General features: G+C 32.4%; 1 protein-coding gene across 1 annotated transcript; it reads right to left on the bottom strand.

The window, feature by feature from the left end:
- Window positions 1-12,523: 12,523 nt before the first annotated feature.
- On the bottom strand, window positions 12,524-14,596 carry LOC140058214 (protein cueball-like). Its single transcript, XM_072103778.1, has 4 exons — window positions 14,517-14,596; window positions 14,140-14,273; window positions 12,692-12,886; window positions 12,524-12,585 (listed from the first exon to the last, which is right to left on the bottom strand). The coding sequence occupies exons 1-4, from the start codon at window positions 14,594-14,596 to the stop codon at window positions 12,524-12,526; spliced, it is 471 nt and encodes a 156-aa protein (XP_071959879.1).
- Between the last annotated feature and the right edge of the window lie 8,350 nt (window positions 14,597-22,946).

Below are 22,946 nucleotides of genomic sequence, written 5' to 3'. Positions count from 1 at the left end.
TCGATTCAATTTATTTGAGTAACCTACTATACGATCGTTTTTCGTGGGGAACCAACGTAACGGCTTAGCGTTACAATACACTGACTGGAGCCTACCTGATGATCAATTTCAAAAACCAAGTTTCAACACAGATTTCAACTTCGACTTTAGAGCAGCAGTATTAGAAAATTTTAAAAACCAACCGTTGTTTCACGCCCTCAATATATTAAAAAAAAAAAAAAAAAAAAAAAAATGTACTAAGGATTGTGAATAGAATGTGGTTTATGCATCACATTTTATTTTTTACGCTTTCTAATAATCGCGTGCGCAAAAACCCATTTTTGCGTAGTAATTTTTTGAAAAACACAAATGGCCTAAAGCCTTGTCTACACTATCAAACTTTATGTGTCAAAAAAATTTGATGTGCCCATATATGGTAGTGGTATGCTTAAAATGGTAGTGATATAAGATCAACATGTCCATATATGGGTACATCACATTTTTTTGGCACATAAAGTTTGTTAGTGTAGACAAAGCTTAATTCATGCTCTAAATTGATCAAAACCTAATTTTGAGCTTTTTAAATTTTTAACTCGCGATTTTACGCACATGACCTTGAAACGTGCAAGTTTTTATTTGCTAATATTTTTACCTAGACTTGAAGTTTACTTATAGTGAATTTCATTGATATGTGATAAAGAGTTATGGAGATATGATTGATAGTGTGATTTCACAAAATCGCGTATTAATGACGTCACGTTTGAGTGATCACACTGAAAAGCTTATTATGATTAAGTTAAATTATTAAGACCTTGTGAAAAAAATGTGTGATCATTGACATTTAACTTTTTGAGATAATTGTTACACAAACTTGTACAGAGAGAAATAAATAATAAGAATAAGAAGAAGAATAAAGTTTTCATATAATAACAATAGGTGATCATTTTATTCTAAATAATCACCTAATTATTAGCCTACCTCTACTAACTCATCAATGGTATAGTTATCGCATAATTTCACTTTAATTGCTTCCCAGATTCCTACTCCTCCATGTAGATTGCGATTACACATCCGCTCGGCCAATGGACCTAATAGGAAATGCGTGTAATAATAGTTGATATTGATTTTATTTTATAACACAACAATACATATTTATTTTTTACATGCAATGGGGCAAATAATTCCATGAGGTAAAAATATGAAATATAAACATAATAAATCTCATCTTTCCACACTACCAAGTAATACGGTAATCAAATCTTTGTTAATCCGCATTATGCATTTCACTCTTCTCTGGTATGAACATACACGGAATCTTGAATGACTACAGTACGATAATGAGTTTAATACCGTATTATTATACCGACATACGTGAAGTTTTTTTATAAATCATTTAAATTATTCAACTTAATTGCAGGCGCAATATTAAAACTGTTGGGGAAAAACACACATGCCTAAATCTATAATTTTAATTGAACTCACTGTCACCTGCACCACATACTTCTAGAGAATGTGCCAACATTCCCAACGATGCATATTCAAATGTGTAATTCACACCTTTTGCCATAACAACTTCATGAGGGCAACCTTTTGTAAGAAAATATTACAAAACGTTGATTTAACAATCAATAACACTAGAGAGATGATTAAGATTACAGGTATATTATAAAATATTGTAAAGTACGGGTTTCTGTTTAAAATCAATGCTACAACCCGATTGTTAAAAAATCTAAAGCCGATGCACCATGATTGTATCTTACAGTACATTGTACACCTTTGTTGTATTTACCGGACGCTGTGTGAAAACTGCAAGCCTATTAATAAGCAGCTACATCATTCTTAAAATATTCATGTTATCTGGGGTCTATTCCATACAAACCTTCCTCGTTTTCAGAGACCACCTCATTTCATCATTAGATGATCATTTAGAATAAAATGATCACCTATTGTTATTGTACAAAAAGCTTTATTAGGTGATCATTTAGAATAAAATGATCACCTATTGTTATTGTACAAAATATTTATTATTGTAATTATTAGGTGATCATTAGAATAAAATGATCACCTATTGTTATTGTATAAAATCTTTACTATTATTATTGTTTCTGTACACTTTTTGTGTAACAATTATTTCAAAAAGTTGACTGACAATGATGACAAAAATTTCACAATGTCTTTCAAACGCTTTAACTTAGTCCTAATAAGCTTTTCAACGTAATCACTCATCCATGACGTCATTTATACGCCATTTTGTTAAATCACATTATCAATCATATCTCCATAATTCATTATCACATATCTATTTATAAATTTACGTAAGGGCAAAATTCAGTAAATCGCGCGTTATTTCTAGAATGTTTACTCGATGGTATGTTAAGTTGGTTCGTACTTTCTGTACTAATTTTAACCACCTGATGTAACCCTGTTTACAAATTAAATTGAATTCGATAATTAGTTATTGACGATTAAAACGAATTTAGGTTCAACGATTTGCCCCAAATAGGGGTGTTTTTCGATCGTGGTATACACTGTCTAATGGATGTCCAATTTGAAAAATACCCGCACACAATAATACGAGGACACTTCGCATTTTCCTATCTCCTCCTACGATAATTGTTTTTAATAGCTGAAAACCGGTTGAACAGTTCGAGTACAGCATCATAATGTTGAAGACAGGCCGATTTTCTTTAAAAAATGCTGTTTTGATAGATTTGATATACGTTTTTACAAATGTATTGATTTGCGATGAATGGAACATTCCAATCTCTGTTCCACAAGTTTCTATTCCCTCAGGCGTCGTAAAGTCAAGTACTGTATACTCATAACAGAAATTCGATCCATTTTTTTTTTCAATCTGTGCTGCAGAGGTTGGATATACATTTTTTTTAAACGGATAATGAGCGGGATAATGAGCTAGCGTTTTCAGTCGCCGTATATTTATGTACAAATATTTATTATTGCAGTTAAACATCCCACATCATCACCCTTCCCTCACTGGCATGAGTAGCGTTGTAAAGCCAGTAGAGGATAGGCCTACAGTGCATCACATGCCCTAAACGCAACAACTTTGGTGGGTAGGGTAGGAACCAACTTTAAGTATGAATTGGCTCTAAGAAACAATTGAAAACCATTAGGCCTACTAATTTAGTTGAGTTAGATAATTTAATATATTGACGATTAAATCGAATTTATTATTTGCCCCGAATAGAGGTGGTTTTCACAAATTGTTTTACATTATATAAACAAATACACGTCGTAGTGATGTGTCGTTACATGTACTGTACTTTTCAATCGACTAGGACGGTGATAGTTTCAACAAGTATTACATCGCAATGCTTTACTGTGTTTAGTGGTATATTATTTGTAAAACATGAAAAAAATTAATATTTGGTTATTAAATGGATAAAAGAATATATTTAAAAATTGTTCCTCTTTGCACCCATCCTCTTTCCCATCCCTCAACCCTAATGTTACATATAAAACACAAATTAAGTTTGTTTAAATTTGACTTAAACAATTGGTCTCATTTTGTGACAAGTTTCTCTTTCTGAAGTAATTCCCAGGGTGCTAATTTTAGTTGAGTACATAAATGTATTATTGTCCTGCGGTACGTATATTTGAAATCGCCAGTTCTTTAACTCTAAAATTATTATGTATTCGAGAACCATCTGTGGGCACGACCTAGATGGTACGCGAGCGAAGCGAGCGTACCATCTAGTTAATGAAATTCACTACACGTAAACTTCAGGTCAAGGGTAAAAATATTAGCAAATAAAAACGCATGCGGACGTAGAGTCATGAAATCGCGCGTTAAAAATTTAAAAAGCTCAAAATTACGTTTTGATCAATTTAGAGCATGAATTAGGCCATTTGTGTGCTTTAAAAAAATCAGAAAAAAGCTGTAAGGTATTCAAATATATGTTGTAGGTGAAATTACGTAACCACCGTTATTTAAATTTTAAGACGTGATGACGTCATCCAAATGAAAATATTGGCAACATAATTGGTTGAGGTAGAATATATTACAAATTAAAAGAAAATCGATCACAGATAAGCGCAAGCGAGTTGCGTTCTGTTGATTAGGCCTATGGTGGACAAAAAAGGAAAAAACCCTATTTTCATTTGGCCAAATTAAGACGTCATACCATTTTGCACGTCTAATGTGTATATACATTTATATCTAAAACTCATTGGCTTCCATAATAAGTTAAAAAAAATGGGGGTTACCTTCCATTCTGAAGAGTTATATTCATTTTAAAAATGCCCTATTTTTTACCATTTTTAGCACTTTTGTACAATTATTGTGCGCATTTTGTCATTTTTTACGTGCTCGTACAGCACTATTTTAAGTCGAAATGGACTCAAATTTGGTAAATGTACCAATGAAGATTAATAAAATGCAATTTGTACAAAAAAAATGGTATTTTTTACACTTTCTACGTACCGAAAACGTGTTTTTGCGCAGTAATGTTTTAAAACACGCAAATGGCTTAATTCGTGCTCTAAATTGATCAAAACGTAATTTTGAGCTTTTTAAATTTTTAACGCGCAATTTCACGCGCATGAGCCTACGTTTTTATTTGCTAATATTTTTACCCTTGATCTGAAGTTTACGTGTAGTGAATTTCATTAATATGTGATAATGAATTATGGAGATAGGCTATGATTGATAATGTGATTTCACAAAATGGCGTATAAATGACGTCATGGATGAGTGATCACGCTGAAAAGCTTTTAGGACTACTGTAAGTTAAAGTATTTGAAAGACATTGTGAATTCTTGTGATCATTGCCATTCAACTTTTTGAGATAATTAGGTGATCCTTTAGAATAAAAGGATCACCTATTGTTACTGTATGAAATCAATATTATTTATTTATTTCTGTACAGATTTTTGTGTCAAGAATACGATTTTTTTTAACAAATCGCATTCTACTCACCATCCTTAGTACATTCACTACATTTGAGTCCGTTCCGACTTAAAATGCGCACATTAATTGCACAAAAGTGCTAAAATTGGTGAAAAATAAGGTTTTTTAAAATAAAAATAATTCTTCAAAATGCTCGGTGACCCCCAAAACTAATTGTGGTAATCATCGAGTTGTAGATATGAATGTATGTACAAATTTGGCGTACAAAATGACGTGAGGTCATCAAATGGCCACTTGAATTTAAAAATTAGGATTTGTTTTTCCTTTTTTGTATAGGTTATCATATTCAACAGAGTTATGCAAGCTTGCTCTTCGCTAAAATTGTAGTATGTGCTTGCTCAAGTAATTGACTTTTTCATGAGTTGCTACTATTTTCATTTTAATTACGTCATCATACGTAAAAACCTGGATAACGTAGGTCGTGTAATGTCACCTTCGCTGTATATTTAACTATCTTACAGCTCTTAAGAATTAAAAGTGATCTTGAAGAATATAACTTATTATGAAAGCTGATGAAATGTAGTTATTAATTCATATAAAAAATAAACCTATCGGATGTTGTGATGTTATCATAATTATGTTGAAGTTAAAAAGTAGTTTTTAAAATTCTTTAGTCAAAGTTATACACATTTCAAAGAGCACGCATTGCGCTTCTACGTGCCAAATTCTTTTCCAATTCTTATATTTATTTGCTCGATTCATTATCTTTCGAAATTGTCAATTTCAACTTTATCTTGATAATTCCATCATACCAAAAAATTAGAACATGATGTGTGTCCCGTAATTTCACCTATGCTACACTGTATATAGATATACAGTATATACTGTACATATTGTATATGGCACAACTGAGCACTATAAGCGTATAATAGGATGTCATACATCAACATTTTCCGATCGTATGTTAACGTACGTGCATGTTAAAAAAAATTAATTTCGGTAAAATGATAAAAATGATCACCTGTAATTCGTCAAAGTGACGAATTAAATTCTAGTTTTATTTAAAAAAAATGTTCACTAATTATTTAATTTGACCAGCAAACGAGTTTTGCTCTTATGGTCATCAATACCAGCATTTTTTATTTATTTTTATGAACTTGAAATAGTAAAAATAAATTGATATTGATGAATAAACTTATTCGTATACATTTGTATTCTTTTATTTCAACAAGTATTTGGTAATTCAATTAATTGATACTTTAATAGGAATACATGTCGGTCACTGTAATCTTAAAGCAGTGCGAAGAAATATCCTTTTACCAGAATTATAATTAATAATAGGTTAACATGTTACGGTATGAATATAACATTGAATGTGGAAATCCAGGTTCAACCAAGGCAATCTAACAAGAACACACTGAGTTCACTTGCCAAGATAGGAACTCGTAACAGCTGGCTGCGACAAATACCAACAGTACCGTACTATGACATATTCTCCGCGGTGCACGGTGTCTGTTAACGGCCGTGGGATTAATCATGTCGCAGCCACATATAAACCATTTGATCTCTGGATATCAGCATTATGGTAGATAGATTGCCTTGTTTCAACTGAGTCGAACGTTCTCAGGGCCACACGCTATAACTTTGGCTTCTTTAAAGGAATGCTGAATTAAGCATTAAAAACATCATTCACATGTAGATAAAATGTAATAAACACGATCTGATCGATAATTTTTAACATTCATAACGTAATTTTCAATAAAATCGATTGTCAAACAGTCGTTTTTAGTATAGAATTGATAATTTTGATGGTCAGACATCTTGTCATCGAAAACAAGGCTGTGACGTCACTGAAGGGGCTCATTTCGCTTCCGGCTCCTCCATGCTGGGAACACAGTGTGAAATTCTCGTTCTTATCGTCAGTTTATAAAACATCATCAGCAAAAAAATAATGGAATACGGTCTAGTACCTTATCAACTAGAGCCAAGAAGAAAAGGAAAACCAAGAAATGATACAGATGATAAGTTCTAAAAACAGCACTTGTCGCCCGTAGTGATATTAGAGTTCACGAACTGAAAGAACCGATTCCTAATGAAAGTTTTAGGTTTAATTACAACTGTTGAATATAACCATACATGGAGTAATTTCCAAATGATTGGCACAGATATATAGTATATAAACAAGCAATTAAAAAAATAGAATACACATATTATTGCACAAAAACTTAAATTTAAAAAGTAGATACAATTTGGAAGTTAAAATATGATAAAAAGTATAAAGTGCTTAAAAAGTTGTAGTTGAAAAAGTATATACAATTTTGAAGTTAAAATATGATGTAAAATCAATTCACTGTGCTCTTCCATAAACGAATATGTTAAATATTTTGCATTGTGGCCTGGGGTATCGCTCCTGCTATCGCCTCCTACAAAAACATGCTGATAACGAAAGGCATCAATCCACATGAGGTGAATCTCCTTATATAATTCATCCATAGCAGGGAAGAGATATGACCACTGAAAAAAATTTTAGTTTCATCGTCTTGGCAATATCACTTGTGTGTATGTTCCCCCAGTAAAAAGTATACCCCCAGCAAGATCAAGGTTTCCCTGGGGCATATATCTAATCACTGGCTGGGATTCCCATCTACCGCGATGATTGTTGTGGCATATCCACTCGTACACAACCATAGTTCCTCTGAAAAATTTAGTTACTTCTAGAATGCTGCCACAAATGCTGCATGTTTCAAAAAGTTTGTCCATTGATGACTGGTAGACCAAGAATACAGCATCATTGTTATTACTGGATGTATGGTCATCTTCTTTTGATGAACCTGACTCATCTGAACTACTTGATGGCTCATACTCACTGTCAACTGTAGGTTCACAATCTGTACGTAAAAATTGTAAAAACTAATTACTGTATTGAAAAAGAAGTATTGTGTAAAAGTTTTCCGATACAAGAAAAAAGAAAATCGTCTATTCCAAGAATTAACGCTTAAAGACCCCTTCCCTGCAATTTTGGACGTTTTTTGGAAAATAATACATATATATCACTTTAAAAACATTAAACCATGTCATTCCTTGTCTTAAATGTACGTTTTATGGTAAATTATGATAAAAAGTGAGAAACAATGCACTACCTAAGTAGCTCGCGGCGATCGACCTCTCGTGGACGGTCTTAGGCCTAGCCTAGCTAGGCTTAGTTTTGTAGGCCTAGCTGGTAAACATCGGTAACGTACGAACATCGTACGCGAGCTATATACCTAGCCTGACGTTGTATAGTTGCTGCATTAATTGTCTTTCTATTTTTGCCAGACTCCGTTGATACAAATTTGGGAAAACCCGGTATTTTCGCTGAAAATTTAGGGGTCTTCCATTTGTTTTGGCCTCACGATGGATCGAAAAGTGGGCGAATTACAGGTGAAAAACAAATATATCAATCCGCGCGCAATGCATTTTGGGATTTATAGCGGGCCGCTATAATTATTAGAATCGACTTATTTTTCACATTTTTAACCGTTTAAAGACGAAAAAAGTTATCGCAATAGGACCATATAGTATTATTTTTACATTAAATATAGTTTGTGATCTTAAATTAGATCTAAAAAACGTAGGGAATGGGGCTTTAAAATCAAGACAAAACAAAAGTCCATCTATTCCAGCTTGTCTTTACTGTGATCAAGATCAAAAGCATAATAACATTACCTGTGTCACTGTCAGAATGGTCTACATCTGAATATTACAATTCTGGCTCCTTTTCAACACTAGGTTGTTTCTTTGGTGAACTTGCTGACTTCTTGGTTGGCACTAATTTGCATTTGGAGGTTGTAGTCTTAGATTTTGTGGTGTCCGTCCTTATTATTTTCGCATATGAATGGTCATGCTGGATTTTCAGTTGGTCTGCCAGAGTGTCCGTCTACGGTAAAAGAAGGGGTTGGCATAACTAGTTCAACTAGAGTTTCCACAAACTGTTATCACATTAGGCCAATAAAGATATAGAAAAAAGATTGTTTAATTTAAGTACCACAAACCTGTGTTGATTTGCTGATTTTAGTTCCATGTCTACAGTTGCACACCTCAACAGGAATTTCCATCTGCTCATCAAATGCTGTGTCAACTGTAGATCCACTAATTAATTCTGCATTCTCACTTTCCACTAAGTTCTCCAAGGTAATGGTCTTAAAAATAAAATAAGTACTAGGCTATATAAATAAAGTAAAGATTTATATAACAAATTTAAATTGAGATAACTGTGTAGGCCTACACTTTTTTGCCTAAGCCTAGTCTTGTTGTGTTTGGCCGTTCACCTCGGTAACCTACTTTCCTTGGCCTACTAGCTAGAGTAGTAGTATGCCTAGTAGCCTACTATTAGTATTACTAACTAGGCCTAGCCTCTACTATCCTAGTCTATCTAGCCTAGGAGCCCCTCACTCAATGTGTGGCCGAACATTAAAAAGCAGAATTTGGTATGTTACGTAACTTGTTTTTGGTCTTGGGCCATCGCTTTTGTGTCAGTAGTTTATGTCGTTCCTGTCTTTGTTGGCTTGCTTGGCTAACCGCTTTATTGAAAACAAACTGTTTAGGTACTACATTTGGCTTCAACCGCCTGGTAGGCCTAGACTTCGCACCAACAATACTGACTTTTACGGAGTCATCCTCAAACATTTCTTTTTCAAAATGGTCACTACATACTCTGGAATAAATATTAATGTGCGGTTTTTCAACTTCATGGCTGCAACCCATTTCTTTAGCAAATCTAACATTGCGTATTCCTTTGGATTTCCTGCCTTTCTTATCCAATGCATTGCTGCATCCAAACGCCATACAAAACACCATTTTGTACTATTTTTTTGGTTTTGATAAATCACCAATAACTTCCAAGATAATTACAAACACAAATGAAATAGAGAAAGACTATACTACTCGAAAAAATCAATTTAATTAGGATAAACAAATCGTTGTTGTTTTCGATATTACAGCTAAACGCATACGAAACACATTTAAACATTCCCGGATGAAGATACTTCCGCCCCTCCAGCTCCCGCGGCTTCTGGGTAATATTTTAAAATGACGGAACTCCATTGGCGACAACATTAATTGGCTTATAATTCAGAATGTGTAAATATATTAATATTGTTTATGACTTTATTTAACTCTTTGATATATAATTAATACATAGTATGTCGAAAATTAACTAATTCAGTATTCCTTTAAAACACTTACCAGTACAACCTCTACCTCTACCAACTTCACGTATGAATCCAGTGTCACATTCACATGAGTGGGTAGAAATTGGATTATAACACACCCCATTTGTTGAACATTGGTCAGAAGAGCATTCATTTAAATCTATAAGAAAATGTTGTCATATACTTCATCAATATGATGGCCCGTAATTGTCAAGCAGGGTACAATGTAGTAAAATTAAGGTAATAATTGTAACAAATAGATCCCGGCTACAAATTTTATAGAGTCTTATCACAATGTAAATAACCCTGCTAAAATGAATTAAATACTCATGACGAAATAAATAACTCTGCAATGAATTATGGTAGGCATATATAATCTGTAATAATAAATAAACAATAAATAGTAGGGGTGTGTAGAAAGCGACGACCTCGAATTGGACGACCCCAACGACCCGGGCGACCTCGAATTGGACGACCTAGAATTGGACGACCCATAACACGAAACCGACGACCCCTATAATAGCCTAGCCTAGCCTAGGCCTAAGTATGGTATAACATCCCGAAGCCGAACATAACCAAAGATCTTTAAACCATACCTTATATAATACTCGCAAGCAAGCAATTGATTGAAAAAATACAGAAATATTGCCATTTGATACTGAATGTGTCGACACGAACAAACGAACATATATGGAACGGCAAGAGTGCATGATTAAAACTGCATTCGACTCGATTAGCACACGAAATATCATAAACATGGCAAACCAGGCCCCTTTTTCAGCGGCAGGTAAGGTTTGACCATGGAGGTACTCCATGGTTTGACCAGCTCCATGGTTTGACCATGGAGGTATAAAAATATTGTTATACCTCCATGTTTTGACCGTATACAATGCATGTGTGAAATGTAAAGCTTTCTTATGGCCCTCCCCATGCAGGATTAGGCCAAGTTGAGCCGCCGACAAGTTGAGGCGCCGCCAGAAAAACGTTATTTTCTATGAAACGCCAAATGCTTACTTTCGCCGGTGCTCGTTTCTGTTTAATAGAAGTTCTATTTATATTAATTATTAGATATAACGATGTATATTCCAAAGTTTATATATCACGGTTTTTAGTATATATTATTAAATATTATAATTAAAGAGAAATAATTATGAATATCTGACTTGTAGATTCCAAAATATAAGGCCTAAAACATGACCGAAAATGATCGTTTTTAGCCAAAAATGACGTAAACATGTTGCCCCCTCAGGCGGCAGTTGAAGTAAAATAATTGCATAAAATCACCGTTTGTTAGTAAAATATTTTGTGTATTAACATTGTAAAATTCAATAAAATATGATATTAAAAGATAGTAAATAAAAATTAATAATTATTTAACCTCATTCGAAGAATATCAATACTCTATTAGTCCTGAGAGACAACGTGATTTTACGTGGTAGGCATACACGCGAGAAAAATATTATGGAGTGCACTGCATTTTTACCTTGAAAGATTAAAAACAATTAAATTATTAAATATGACTACTTTCCTTTTCTGTTTAAAACCAACCATGTTACGCTGCTTGGTAGGCCTATAGTGTTTGTTATAAGAAGACGAGATGTAATTATACGTCCATGGTTTAACCATGTATTGTATAATATTTATTTCTTTTTAATTTATTTTTAATATGTCGAATGCAGTTTTAATGATGCACTCTTGGCGTTCCATATCTTTCGTTTGTTCGTGTCGACACAATCAGTATCAAATGGCGATATTTCTGTATTTTTTCAATCAATTGCTTGCTTGCGAGTATTATATAATAAGGTATAGTTTAAAGATCTTTGGCTATGTTCGGCTTTGGGATGTTATACCACACTTAGGCCTAGGCTAGGCTAGGCTATAGGGGTCGTCGGTTTCGTGTTATGGGTCGTTCAATTCGAGGTCGTTCAATTCGAGGTCGCCCGGGTCGTTGGGGTCGTCCAATTCGAGGTCGTCGCTTTCTACACACCCTAAATAGTAGGGCTAACATTCAAAAGATCCCAAAACGACAGTATGAATAACATAGAAGTACTCATTCCACTGTATGTAAAGCGGTGCTTATAATAATGCTTTTATATATAAATTATGCTTAATACTGGAATATAGGTAGACACAATGTAAAACGCATGTTACCAACTCCATGTCAAAAAAAAAGAAACTTTCTTACAATTGAATAACTGATGAATTCACTGGTTACTTCCATCGACTAATTTAAAAAAAATGTGGCGCGTAAGTACCGTACTACATGGTGCTATACATTGAAGCACGAACCGATTCCAACATGGATGTATGAATTATATGTTTATACCTACAGTACATGATTCGACCTTAACCCGTTTTTTTAAACCGATTTGGGTGGAAAGAATTGCGTCAGTCCTGGTTCGTCTTATAAATTTTTTTTGTCTAAAAATGGTTTACTACTCAATGTGTGACCATCCTTAATACATTACAATTTCTTTTATAACTTTTATGGAATGACATTTATTGTTTCATTAGCACCCACATCCATCGATTCAATAGAGAAAAAATCTACAATTATAGTTTCATTAATAGTAATTTTATTTAAATACAAAAGAGAATAGTTTACCTTTTAAAATGTATAATCCGGTTAGACTATTAATTCGACTATCGCTACTTTCTATTGATGATTCTCCAGTTGTTATATCAACTCGATATATAACACCCGAATCTGTCCAGTACAGATAGTTTCCATATATATCAATCCTAAACGGGTAATCCAGCCCAGTTGCAATCGTTGTTCTGTTAGTTCCGTTAAGGTTAGCTTCCTCAATTACCTTATTCCAACTATCGCACCAATACATCTTTCCATCTTATAGTGAAAACAATAAGAGAACTATAAGTAAATTTAAATAATGGTAATAATGGTACAGTTGAATACCGACATCATGTATTGCACGGTGACCTCTATTCATTTCTATTGGGAAAAAAATGTAAAATTGTAATTAACCTTTGTAAACTATACTGAACTGCTGAATGTAGAATCCATACAGCCCACCACTTAAATTACTAACTTAAAAGTATAAGTGTTTTTATCCATACATTTATCTAAAATATACACAATTAAAACATAATTGTAATTATTATAACATTTAATGAAATGAAAATAATTATAAGGGGAAAAATTGATATAACAATTGTTATTTTTTGTTTAAATATTTAATAAAACAATAATGATTTAACATAAAAACAATATATACAGTAGGGTGCAATTATCTTTGTATTAATAAATAATGGTATAGGCCTAAAATGTCAATATCTGATAAAGTAGTCTTGTAAAATTCTCCACTTTGTTCTAAGTACTGGCTGTAAGTATTTAAATTGTATTTGTTATTTACTCTCTACTCGTTTTTAATTAGGTTTAATTTATTGATTTATTGTAATTAATTTTTTTAATTATTTTTGTGAATTTTAGAACTTTTTGGATGATGATGTCATATCAGTACCATATTTGGGAATATTACTACCATAATGTGGGCACAACTATTTTAATAATGTAGACATAGCTTTAGAGCTTTCTTCAAAATAAAGTTTGAGTTTGAAGGCGGGCTCGTTAGGCTTGCTTATCTCTCATAGCATTATACGCGAGCAGTTTTAAAACAGTAATAAAAAGGCAATTTTTTACTGATCTAAATATTGATGTTAAAATTGGATTAGTTGGTAATAGTAATATGTAAACGTATTACGTGATGAAACAATAAATGGATAATTTTAATATTTAGCATCTACCAAACAATGTATTAAATGCTATATAACATTGAAATAGGTTAATCAAGATACATGAAACGTAAAATAAAATTTTATTCACAGTGGCAACAAAAAATGTATCTGTTTTCTTATCTGAAAACTACAATACAACTTTCAAAAGTGTTATTTTAGTTGTCAGATCTGACTATGTACATAAACAGTGACTGCCAACCTACATAACTATAATACACGCATATTGGTCTGCTTTTTTCAGAAATTCGGGATGCGGCCTCAATTACATTTAACTTAGTAGCCCACAGTATTATTTTACTAGTACTAGTTTGTACAATTGATATACATCATGGCTCATAAACTTACCTGTAGCTGCTAAAACAAGTCTGTATGTGACTTCCATTTCTGTTTTTACTAAGGCAGTTCTTGTACTCAAGTCATTTAACTTCACTCGCTCTATGTTCGCCTTATCAGAATAAATCGAGGTCCAGTACAGGTATCTAAATAGGTACAATGTATGTTAAAGTAGTGTAGTAGGTCACAGCCTATTGCAATGTAGATCAACTAATAAGAGCAGAGCTAGCATTGGGATCTTATGAAATAAAACCCGACTTAAGTCATTCATTTCATAATCTATATTACTTTCTTTATTGCGTATTTTAAAGGTACAAGGTGCATTTTAAGATTTGAGATTGACACAAGACATACTGTACTGTAAACAAATATAGATAGTGATATCATACCCGTTAGTTGTGTCTAACTCAATTCCAAATGGACGTCTTAATCCTGTGTAAATCAGAATTTGTCTGTTCGTTCCATCCATATCTATTACTTCAATTCGGTTTTCGCTCGAATATGTCCAATAAAGCTTTTTTCCAGTTCCATCAACGGCTAAACTCGGTGCATCTTAAATAATGATGAGCAATTAAACAACCATAATGTTGTAATCACATACTGTGGAACCTTACTTACATAAATGTTAAAACTAGTCGTTTAAACATAATATAACCTCTTAAAAATATGGCATTAGATAGTAGTCATACAAGCCTTGTAGAATGCAATGTTTTATCCCACATGTGTAGAATATATACTTTGTTGATTTAGATATTATTGAAAAATAAATCTTAAGTAAATAAAATGTTAGCTGAAAGGGATTGGCAAACAATTGCAGCTCTTTATAGACCGTTAGGAGATATCATAAAACATCATAAATTACAGTATGCTACGTATGCAGACGACACGCAGATTTATGTATCTATGCAGCATGATTCGCTCACAAGAATTGAGAACTGCTTGCGTGACATCAAAACATGGATGAAAGAGAACAAGCTTAAGCTCAATGATAGCAATACTGATTTCATCACTTTATCATCTAAAACTCGACCACTACCACCACATCCTGTTAACATCAAAGTGGGACAGGTTTCTGTCACTTCTTCGCAGACGGTAAAGAATCTTGGTGTACAATTGGATTGTCACTTGACAATGGATACTCACCTGAAAACCATTGCTCGATCGGCATCTGCTTCCATTAGATACATTGGCCGACTTTGAAAGTACCTCGATCAACATAGCACAAATAAATTTGTGCATGCGTTTGTCGGATCAAGGCTTGATTACTGTAATGCGCTTTTCATTGGTCTTCCGACTGAAAATTCTGCAGCGTCTACAATACTGCTGCCCGCATAACAACAAGGACACGTAAATTTGACTACATCTCCCCAATATTTGCAGATCTTCACTGGTTACCAGTACAACAACGGATACAGTACAAGGTGTTGATCCTGGCCTACAAAGCTCAGAACAATTTGGTGCCTGGCTACCTATCTGAGCTTGTGCAGAGTTACCAACCCACTAGATCTCTTAGGTCCGGTTCGCAATGCCTAATTGTGGTTCCAAGGACAAGGACATCTACATACGGTCAGAGAGCCTTTGCATTGGCAGCGGCAACTTTGTGGAACTTCCTGCCTATCACAATTAGACAGTGCACTTCCCTTAACTCATTTAAGACTCAACTCAAAAATTTCCTTTTCCAACAAGCTTTTCATTAATTTAACATTTCCTGCTTTTATTTTTGATGTGAAGCGTATTGAGAGCCTACTTATATGCGATATATAAGAACAGACTGTTATTAATAATATTATTATTATGTCTAGTTTTCTCAATGTTAATGCTCAACCTCTCAAATCGCATACAAGGGTCATGTATAATGTAATAATATGGATTATAATATCCATAATCTATAACATGTATATGTAACCTTTACTATTATACAACGTGCAAAACACAAAATACTCAAACACAGGTACCAAATATAGAAGTGTTTGAAATTGCTTTATTGAAGTTGCTCACTTAAGGCTCTGACTGCGAATGGTCTTTTTGACCATTTACATTAAGTTGTAATCATTATCAAAAGAAAGAAAATACACTTAATTACTAAAACAGGAATTAAAGCTAATTGATTGATGGCTGAAACAGATACATATGACCAAAATATTATAAAATGGTTAATCCTATAAACAAATAGTAAACCACAGGCATTTCCAGATTACCCTATGGGGAGTAAATGTGGTGTATATTCACATTTTAAGTCGAAAAAAATCAACAAAATACTTAATAGCATTCCAAAATGCTGTAAAACAATTAAACGTAAAAGAATCAAAAAGCTAAAAATAATGTATGCCACATATACATATCATATAAACGTTCATAAGACCTATATTCAATATAAATTCATAAATATATAACCTTTATTGTATTGTTTGAGGGTATGAACATTTGAAAAATACCTTACGAACAGTAGGTCTATAGAATAACAATACCATATACATTATTTGGCAGAGGTAGATCCCGTATATAGCGCTGGGTGCGCACGCTCCATACTATTTCATATCACATTATTTTTTGATAGAGTAATATCATGTGCAGATTGAAACAGTTTTGACCTAAGTTATTTTTAGGATATGTCGGTTTTAGAGACACGCTTAAATGTTTATTATTCAGATCGTCGCATCCCGTTTAATTACAATACATGTATAAGTAATTCACGATGCACAGAACACTACACGAAACAAAAAAAGAGCTTTTTTTTTGTGAAAGCGGGATAGGTAATGTGGAAGTAAACGATTTATGTAGACTTGCCTCAAGTATGTAGGAATTGTCTTTTATTATGTTAGTTCACCAGTCGACGTTTTGGGTTTTTTCTGAAAAATGTGACCTAAAGTATTATACGTATGAAACGCCATATGTGCAAATTTATTAACTTTTTGCTAATATTATTCTAAACACAGTTTTGAATTGTAGGAGCTGGACTACGATTTATGGTAGGAATTATATAAACTGCTGTAGGCTCTATAATGGTATAATCGCTGATGTAAATTTGGAATATTGGGATACCCTCGCATTTATTGTAATTGATTCAGAAAGCATTACTCGATCTTATTGTTTAGATAAACTGTTTATAAAAATCAGGCGGATTTAATTATTGTTTGTGCTTATTCTCTAAAACTATGCACAAAGTGTTACAACTTAGACTATACACATTCCAACGACACGACCTGGCCTTAGTATGCACCAAAACGGATACTGATTATTAAAAAAAAACAATGTTTAGGATTTTGTTTAACTGATTGTGTACGTGCGTACTTATTCTATCTGTTACCTTTATTATTATTTAGGCCGAAGGCATTATGAATGAATAAAATTTAAGAAGCTTAAAAAGGAAACAATTATTAAAAGTAGGCCTACATTATTCGGACAAAAGACAACCAAATTTCAACTATTAAATGACAACTCAATTATTATTCATAATAAAGAAACAGAAGAAATAAAAATGATACTAATATTTGTTTTACTTACCTATTGATGACAAAAAAACTTCATGTTGGTTCGTGACAAATGAATAACGTTCAATAGTTTTCTCTCTCCTGTCAGACCAGTATAATGTCGATGTGGTAAAATCATATTCAACATCGTAGGGTGTGTTTAATTTAACATTCTGCATTGCTGCAGTAAATCTTAACTCGCTGTCACTGGAACTTAAATCTGATATGTAAATGCCAGGAGGATCATAGTTATTGGCCACAAACATAATGTCACCTGTAAAACAAACACTTTTAATTGAATGAACTATCTAAAGAAAAATAATGACACAATTATACCTTATAGCATTCAAATCATTTTTAAAATATGAATTATTAAGAAAAATGTTTGTCGATTATTTCTTTTCCACGTGCATGTACACACAATTCTGTACTGTAACGCGTTTGTATTAGTAATATAATTCATTGACTTCCATGATGTAGGCTACCGTTTATCAACATTGTTTATGGTATTTTGTCACTTCCTTATATTAATTGTGTTGTAATTATTTTGTATTTAACTAGTAGAAATATATTAGATTACAGTATTTATTCGAAAAAACGTCACATGGCGTTTAATTGCTCAAAATTTCTTTTTTTTGTGTGTGTGTAATAATGTATAATCAAATAAATATCCCTCACCACTGGCTATCAAAAATTACACAATAATTAATATAAAGAAATGATATAATCAAATAAAAATGTTTGGTAAATTGTAGATCATGCCAATCAATGAATTCTACTACAAATAATCATTATGTATATGTGCATGTGGCTGGGCGTTTATTCGAGGAAATAAATAAACGCCCGTGGAGCGATTATCTGAATGGGGGAATTTATTTAAGGGGAGGGGAGGGGAGGGTTATTCAAAGTGAGGGAGGGGGAGTTTATTCCCAAAGATGTTATATGTGGGAAGGCCGGGAGACGTTTTCTGTGGGGCATCTATTCAAAGCGAGGCGTTTATTCGAATAAATACGTTATACATGTTACCATACCATTCCCAAAAAAATAAATAAAGAGGAGATACGAATTAAATATCGCATATGCAACGAATAATAGAATAAGAAACTGTCTTACCTGTGCAATGTGAAATGCATACAAATAGAAATACCAGTTGTTTTGCGTTTTTCATTATGTAGGCCTATCACTATATCCACGAAGGAGGTAAATCTTACATGCAGTGTCCAACAATGAACTACAGTACGACTATTTCCTGATATTTATATGCGGAAATACATATAACATTTACTGCGCCAGTGGTAATCTGCCAAATTATTATACAATGTGTAATTTACATGCATCTTGTAATATATAACATAGGCCTGGTGTATATTTCATTTACAGGATTCATCTTATATCATTACATAATGTAGTATGATGTATATTTCATTTACAACATGGTGTTATATCATTTACATGAATCATGTTATAAAATAATGTAGTATGATATCATTTCATTTACATGTATCTTGTTATATATAACATGGTGCTATATCATTTACATGAATCATCATGTTATTATAACATAATGTAGTATGATATCATTGACATGTATCGTGTTATATATAACATGGTGTTATATCATTTACATGAATCATGTTATTATAACATAATGTATTATGATATTATTTCATTGACATGTATCTTGTTCAATATAACATGGTGTTATATTGTTTACATGAATAATGTTATTTTATAACATACTGCAGTATGATATTATTTCATTTACATGTATCTTGTTCAATATAACATGGTGTTATATTATTTACATGAATAATGTTATTATAACATAATGTAGTATGATATTATTTCATTGACATGTATCTTGTTCAATATAATGGTGTTATATTATTTACATGAATAATGTTATTTTATAACATATTGCAGTATGATATTATTTCATTTACATGTATCTTGTTATATATAACATGGTGTATATTTCATTTACATGGTGGTGGTGGTGTTCTTCGCGACATAATTGTTTCAAGAAAGTGAATATGTAATATTACTTACCTCATCGATTCTGCAAAATCTATTTTGGTTCGTCTATAATAAAATAACATAATGCTTTAATACATGACACACTTCAATGTTGCAAACATGTTTGAATACGACGCGGAATAGTCAGCAATCATCTCTCCAAAAACCTACATACGCACGTCAGCTGTATCGTTTGCATGGAATTTTTTGAAAACTTGCAGCTGCTGTTGCTGGACGATTCGGACAAAAAAAAATACAAATTGCGACGCGTGCCAATCTGGAGAAGCAAGATATAGTTGTAATAAATGAATATATACTAGCACAAAACATGTAATCCCTCACTTTTAGTAGGCCTAAGAAAGTTTAGAAATAATTCTACCTCAATGGTTTAGAAAATTAGTGTTTCTATAAAATTATTAATTTGACGTTTTGATGATAATTGTTATTAAACGTCTCCAATTTAAAATAATAATAATACATAGATAGATTTATATAGCGCAGATGAACATTGTCTCTATGCGCTCGAAATTAAAGAGAAATAGTGGAAAACAAAACAAACAAAAATATACCTACAAATAATTGATGTTTCTTTTTTTGAAATACAAAAGAATAATAAAACAATCACTGATTTAAATTTTCCATAAAAACAAATAGATATTATTCACTTTTACTTAAATCAAAGGAAACGATTCTTTATTAATATTGCATCATTTTAAAGTAGTTATTACACAAATAATTGTGTTTTTTTGTTGTAGTTCAGGCATATGTTTTTAGATTTGTTTTACATTTTTTATATGATGAAATATATTTTTTATAAAATTAAAGTATCATTTTCGCGTAAGGATATTGAACCAACGCTATCACGTGTTTTAGTGGTTACAGCGTTTCCTTATAAATTGGTTTAAAGTAAATATTTATAGCAAGTAAGAGAAGAGACAAAACAAGGTGTGTTTATGTTATAGTTCCTTGTAATATGATGAACTTAACATAATAAACTCTATATATAGATATTGTTTCATTTTTATTATTTGTTTTGGCAGTCAAACATAGTCGATGGGTAATAAATACATTGTATATTAACACGTTTCAGAAAGATAACGATAAATAAATAAAACAAAAACAACAAAACAGAATGAAACACATTGAAATATAAGCGGCGATGTTATAATATGGTTATTAGGCCTACAGTAATTAAAATGTAATTTTGTGTCTATTGATTTGTTTTTTTTTTGTTTTTTTAATTTTAATTTTACAAAAACAGAATATCTGTTCTGTTAACTACAATATCAACGAAGCAAAATAATAGGCCTAATCACAAAGTAATGTATTTCACAGTAAAAAGTCACGTTTATAATTAAACATCCATTCATTCATAATAACATTTATTTCTTATATTTCAAGGTAAACAAAATAATACATTAAATACTAGAAAGCCACTCCGAGAGTGCATACCTCCGCCTACTGTAAAATTCTCCTACATAAGATTTCTCCGGTAAAAAATATATATATATATATATATAATTATTTGTGTGTGTCTTAATGCTGTTTGTGATTTAGGCTAATTTCATTACAAGCATGTATATGCGAGTTTGGTGTAATGGTTATGTAACAAGCCTTTCAATTAGCAATAGCTTCAGTTGACTAACAATAGAACAGCAACGCGAAAATCAAACGAGTGAATTTGAAAAGAAATAGGTTTTTTAAACTACTCGCATAAAAAAACGTGCATTAAATCAAATTATGTTTTAAAATTACAAATAACAAATTATAACTCTTGCCTCTTGTACTAAAATGAAGTTTTTTGGACAAGTAGTTCTCGAGAAAATGCAATTTTAGTTTACTTATTAATTTAAGACTGCTCACCGGCTTTTGATAATTCTGTCCTATCTTTTAACACTATAGCTAGCAGGTCTGAACATAATTTTTAAAAGTGGTCCAGAATTGGGACCGTGGTCCAGATTTTAACCTAAATTGGACAGTGTTGTCCTTGCACCAAGTAACATGTATGGTAGTAATTTGGAGTCATTCGAATGAAAACTGTGAGCGCTAGAGTGATGACAAACAAACAAACAAACAAACTAGCCTTCGCGCTAGCGCGATACTTGGCCAAATCAAAATTGGCCTCCTAAACACACTTGACGTTGACCGATTTTAACCCGATCAAAGTTCAGTATATGTCATAAACCTCCCATGTAACATGAAAATAGAGACATAATTTTTCTAGATTTAATTATAAATCAGCCATATAATTTATATACAAAGAAATATACTTGAACAAACAATACGAATAATAAAAAAAAATCTGATTTCGTTTCATTTCCCAAGGTGAGACTCGATCTCGGTAACTTAAATGCTGTAGACACTAGCACAGACCACCGAGCCATACACAACTGACTAAAATTTGAAGAAAGATTCCTATGTGTATTTACCATTGTGAGCGATAGAGCGATGACAAACACACACACAAACCGAACAATAGAACAGCAACGCGAAAAACACACGGGTGAATTTGAAAATAAATAGGTTTTTTAAACTATTCGCATTAAAAATCCTGTGCATTAAATCTAATTCAGTTTTAAAATTATAAATCAAAAATTATAACTCTTGCCTCTTGTACAAAAATGAAGTTTTTTGGACAAGTAGTTCCCGAGAAAATGCAATTTAAATTTACTTGTTAATTTAAGACTGCTCACCGGCTTTTGATAATTCTGTCCTATCTTTTAACACTAGCAGGTCTGAAAATAATTTTTAAAAGTGGTCCAGAATTGGCACCGTGGTCCGGATTTTGGAGTCATTCGAATCAAAATTGTGAGCGCTAGAGTGATGACAAACAAACAAACACGCATACACACACCCTCCCACACACACACACACACACACACACACACACATTTATAGGGGTGAACATAATAATCTCCTTGGCGGAGGTAATAACCACATCAATCAGTTTTTACTTGGTAAATTACGGTTCAAAAATCTATAAACTATGCTCACTCTAACATCGGGCGACTGAACATTAGCCATCATATAATGGATTGTTCCAGATACACAATAATCCAACAAGATCACTTGTTAGCAGCAATATTCGCCGTTTATTGAGGCGCGTAAACAGTGCGCGATGCGCGTTTTCCTCCCATGAAGTAACGAATCGATATAAGACTGTTCGTGTGACGAATAATTATAATATCATACAATATTCGCCAAATTATAATTAAAATAATTAATTAATGAAATAAGATACGCAATTTATATTTGCATCAATTGTTCTTTAGCATAAATACTTTCAAAATATAAAAAAAGAAAATGTTCCGCCTAAATGACGATTCGCCGCTG

Source organism: Antedon mediterranea, chromosome 9, assembly GCF_964355755.1.
Source record: "Antedon mediterranea chromosome 9, ecAntMedi1.1, whole genome shotgun sequence".
NCBI classification, from domain to species: domain Eukaryota; kingdom Metazoa; phylum Echinodermata; class Crinoidea; order Comatulida; family Antedonidae; genus Antedon; species Antedon mediterranea.
Note: the sequence above shows the minus strand (reverse complement) of the source record. Positions and strands in the feature narration are given on the sequence as shown.

Coding starts and splice junctions, on each gene's coding strand:
- LOC140058214 (XM_072103778.1), bottom strand. CDS start 14,596: ATGGATGGAACGAACAGACAAATTCTGATTTACACAGGATTAAGACGT. Junction 12,887..14,139: donor ACTTGTTTTAGCAGCTACAG/GTAAGTTTATGA, acceptor TTTCACTATAAG/ATGGAAAGATGTATTGGTGC. Junction 12,586..12,691: donor TGGAGAATCATCAATAGAAA/GTAGCGATAGTC, acceptor CTATAATTGTAG/ATTTTTTCTCTATTGAATCG.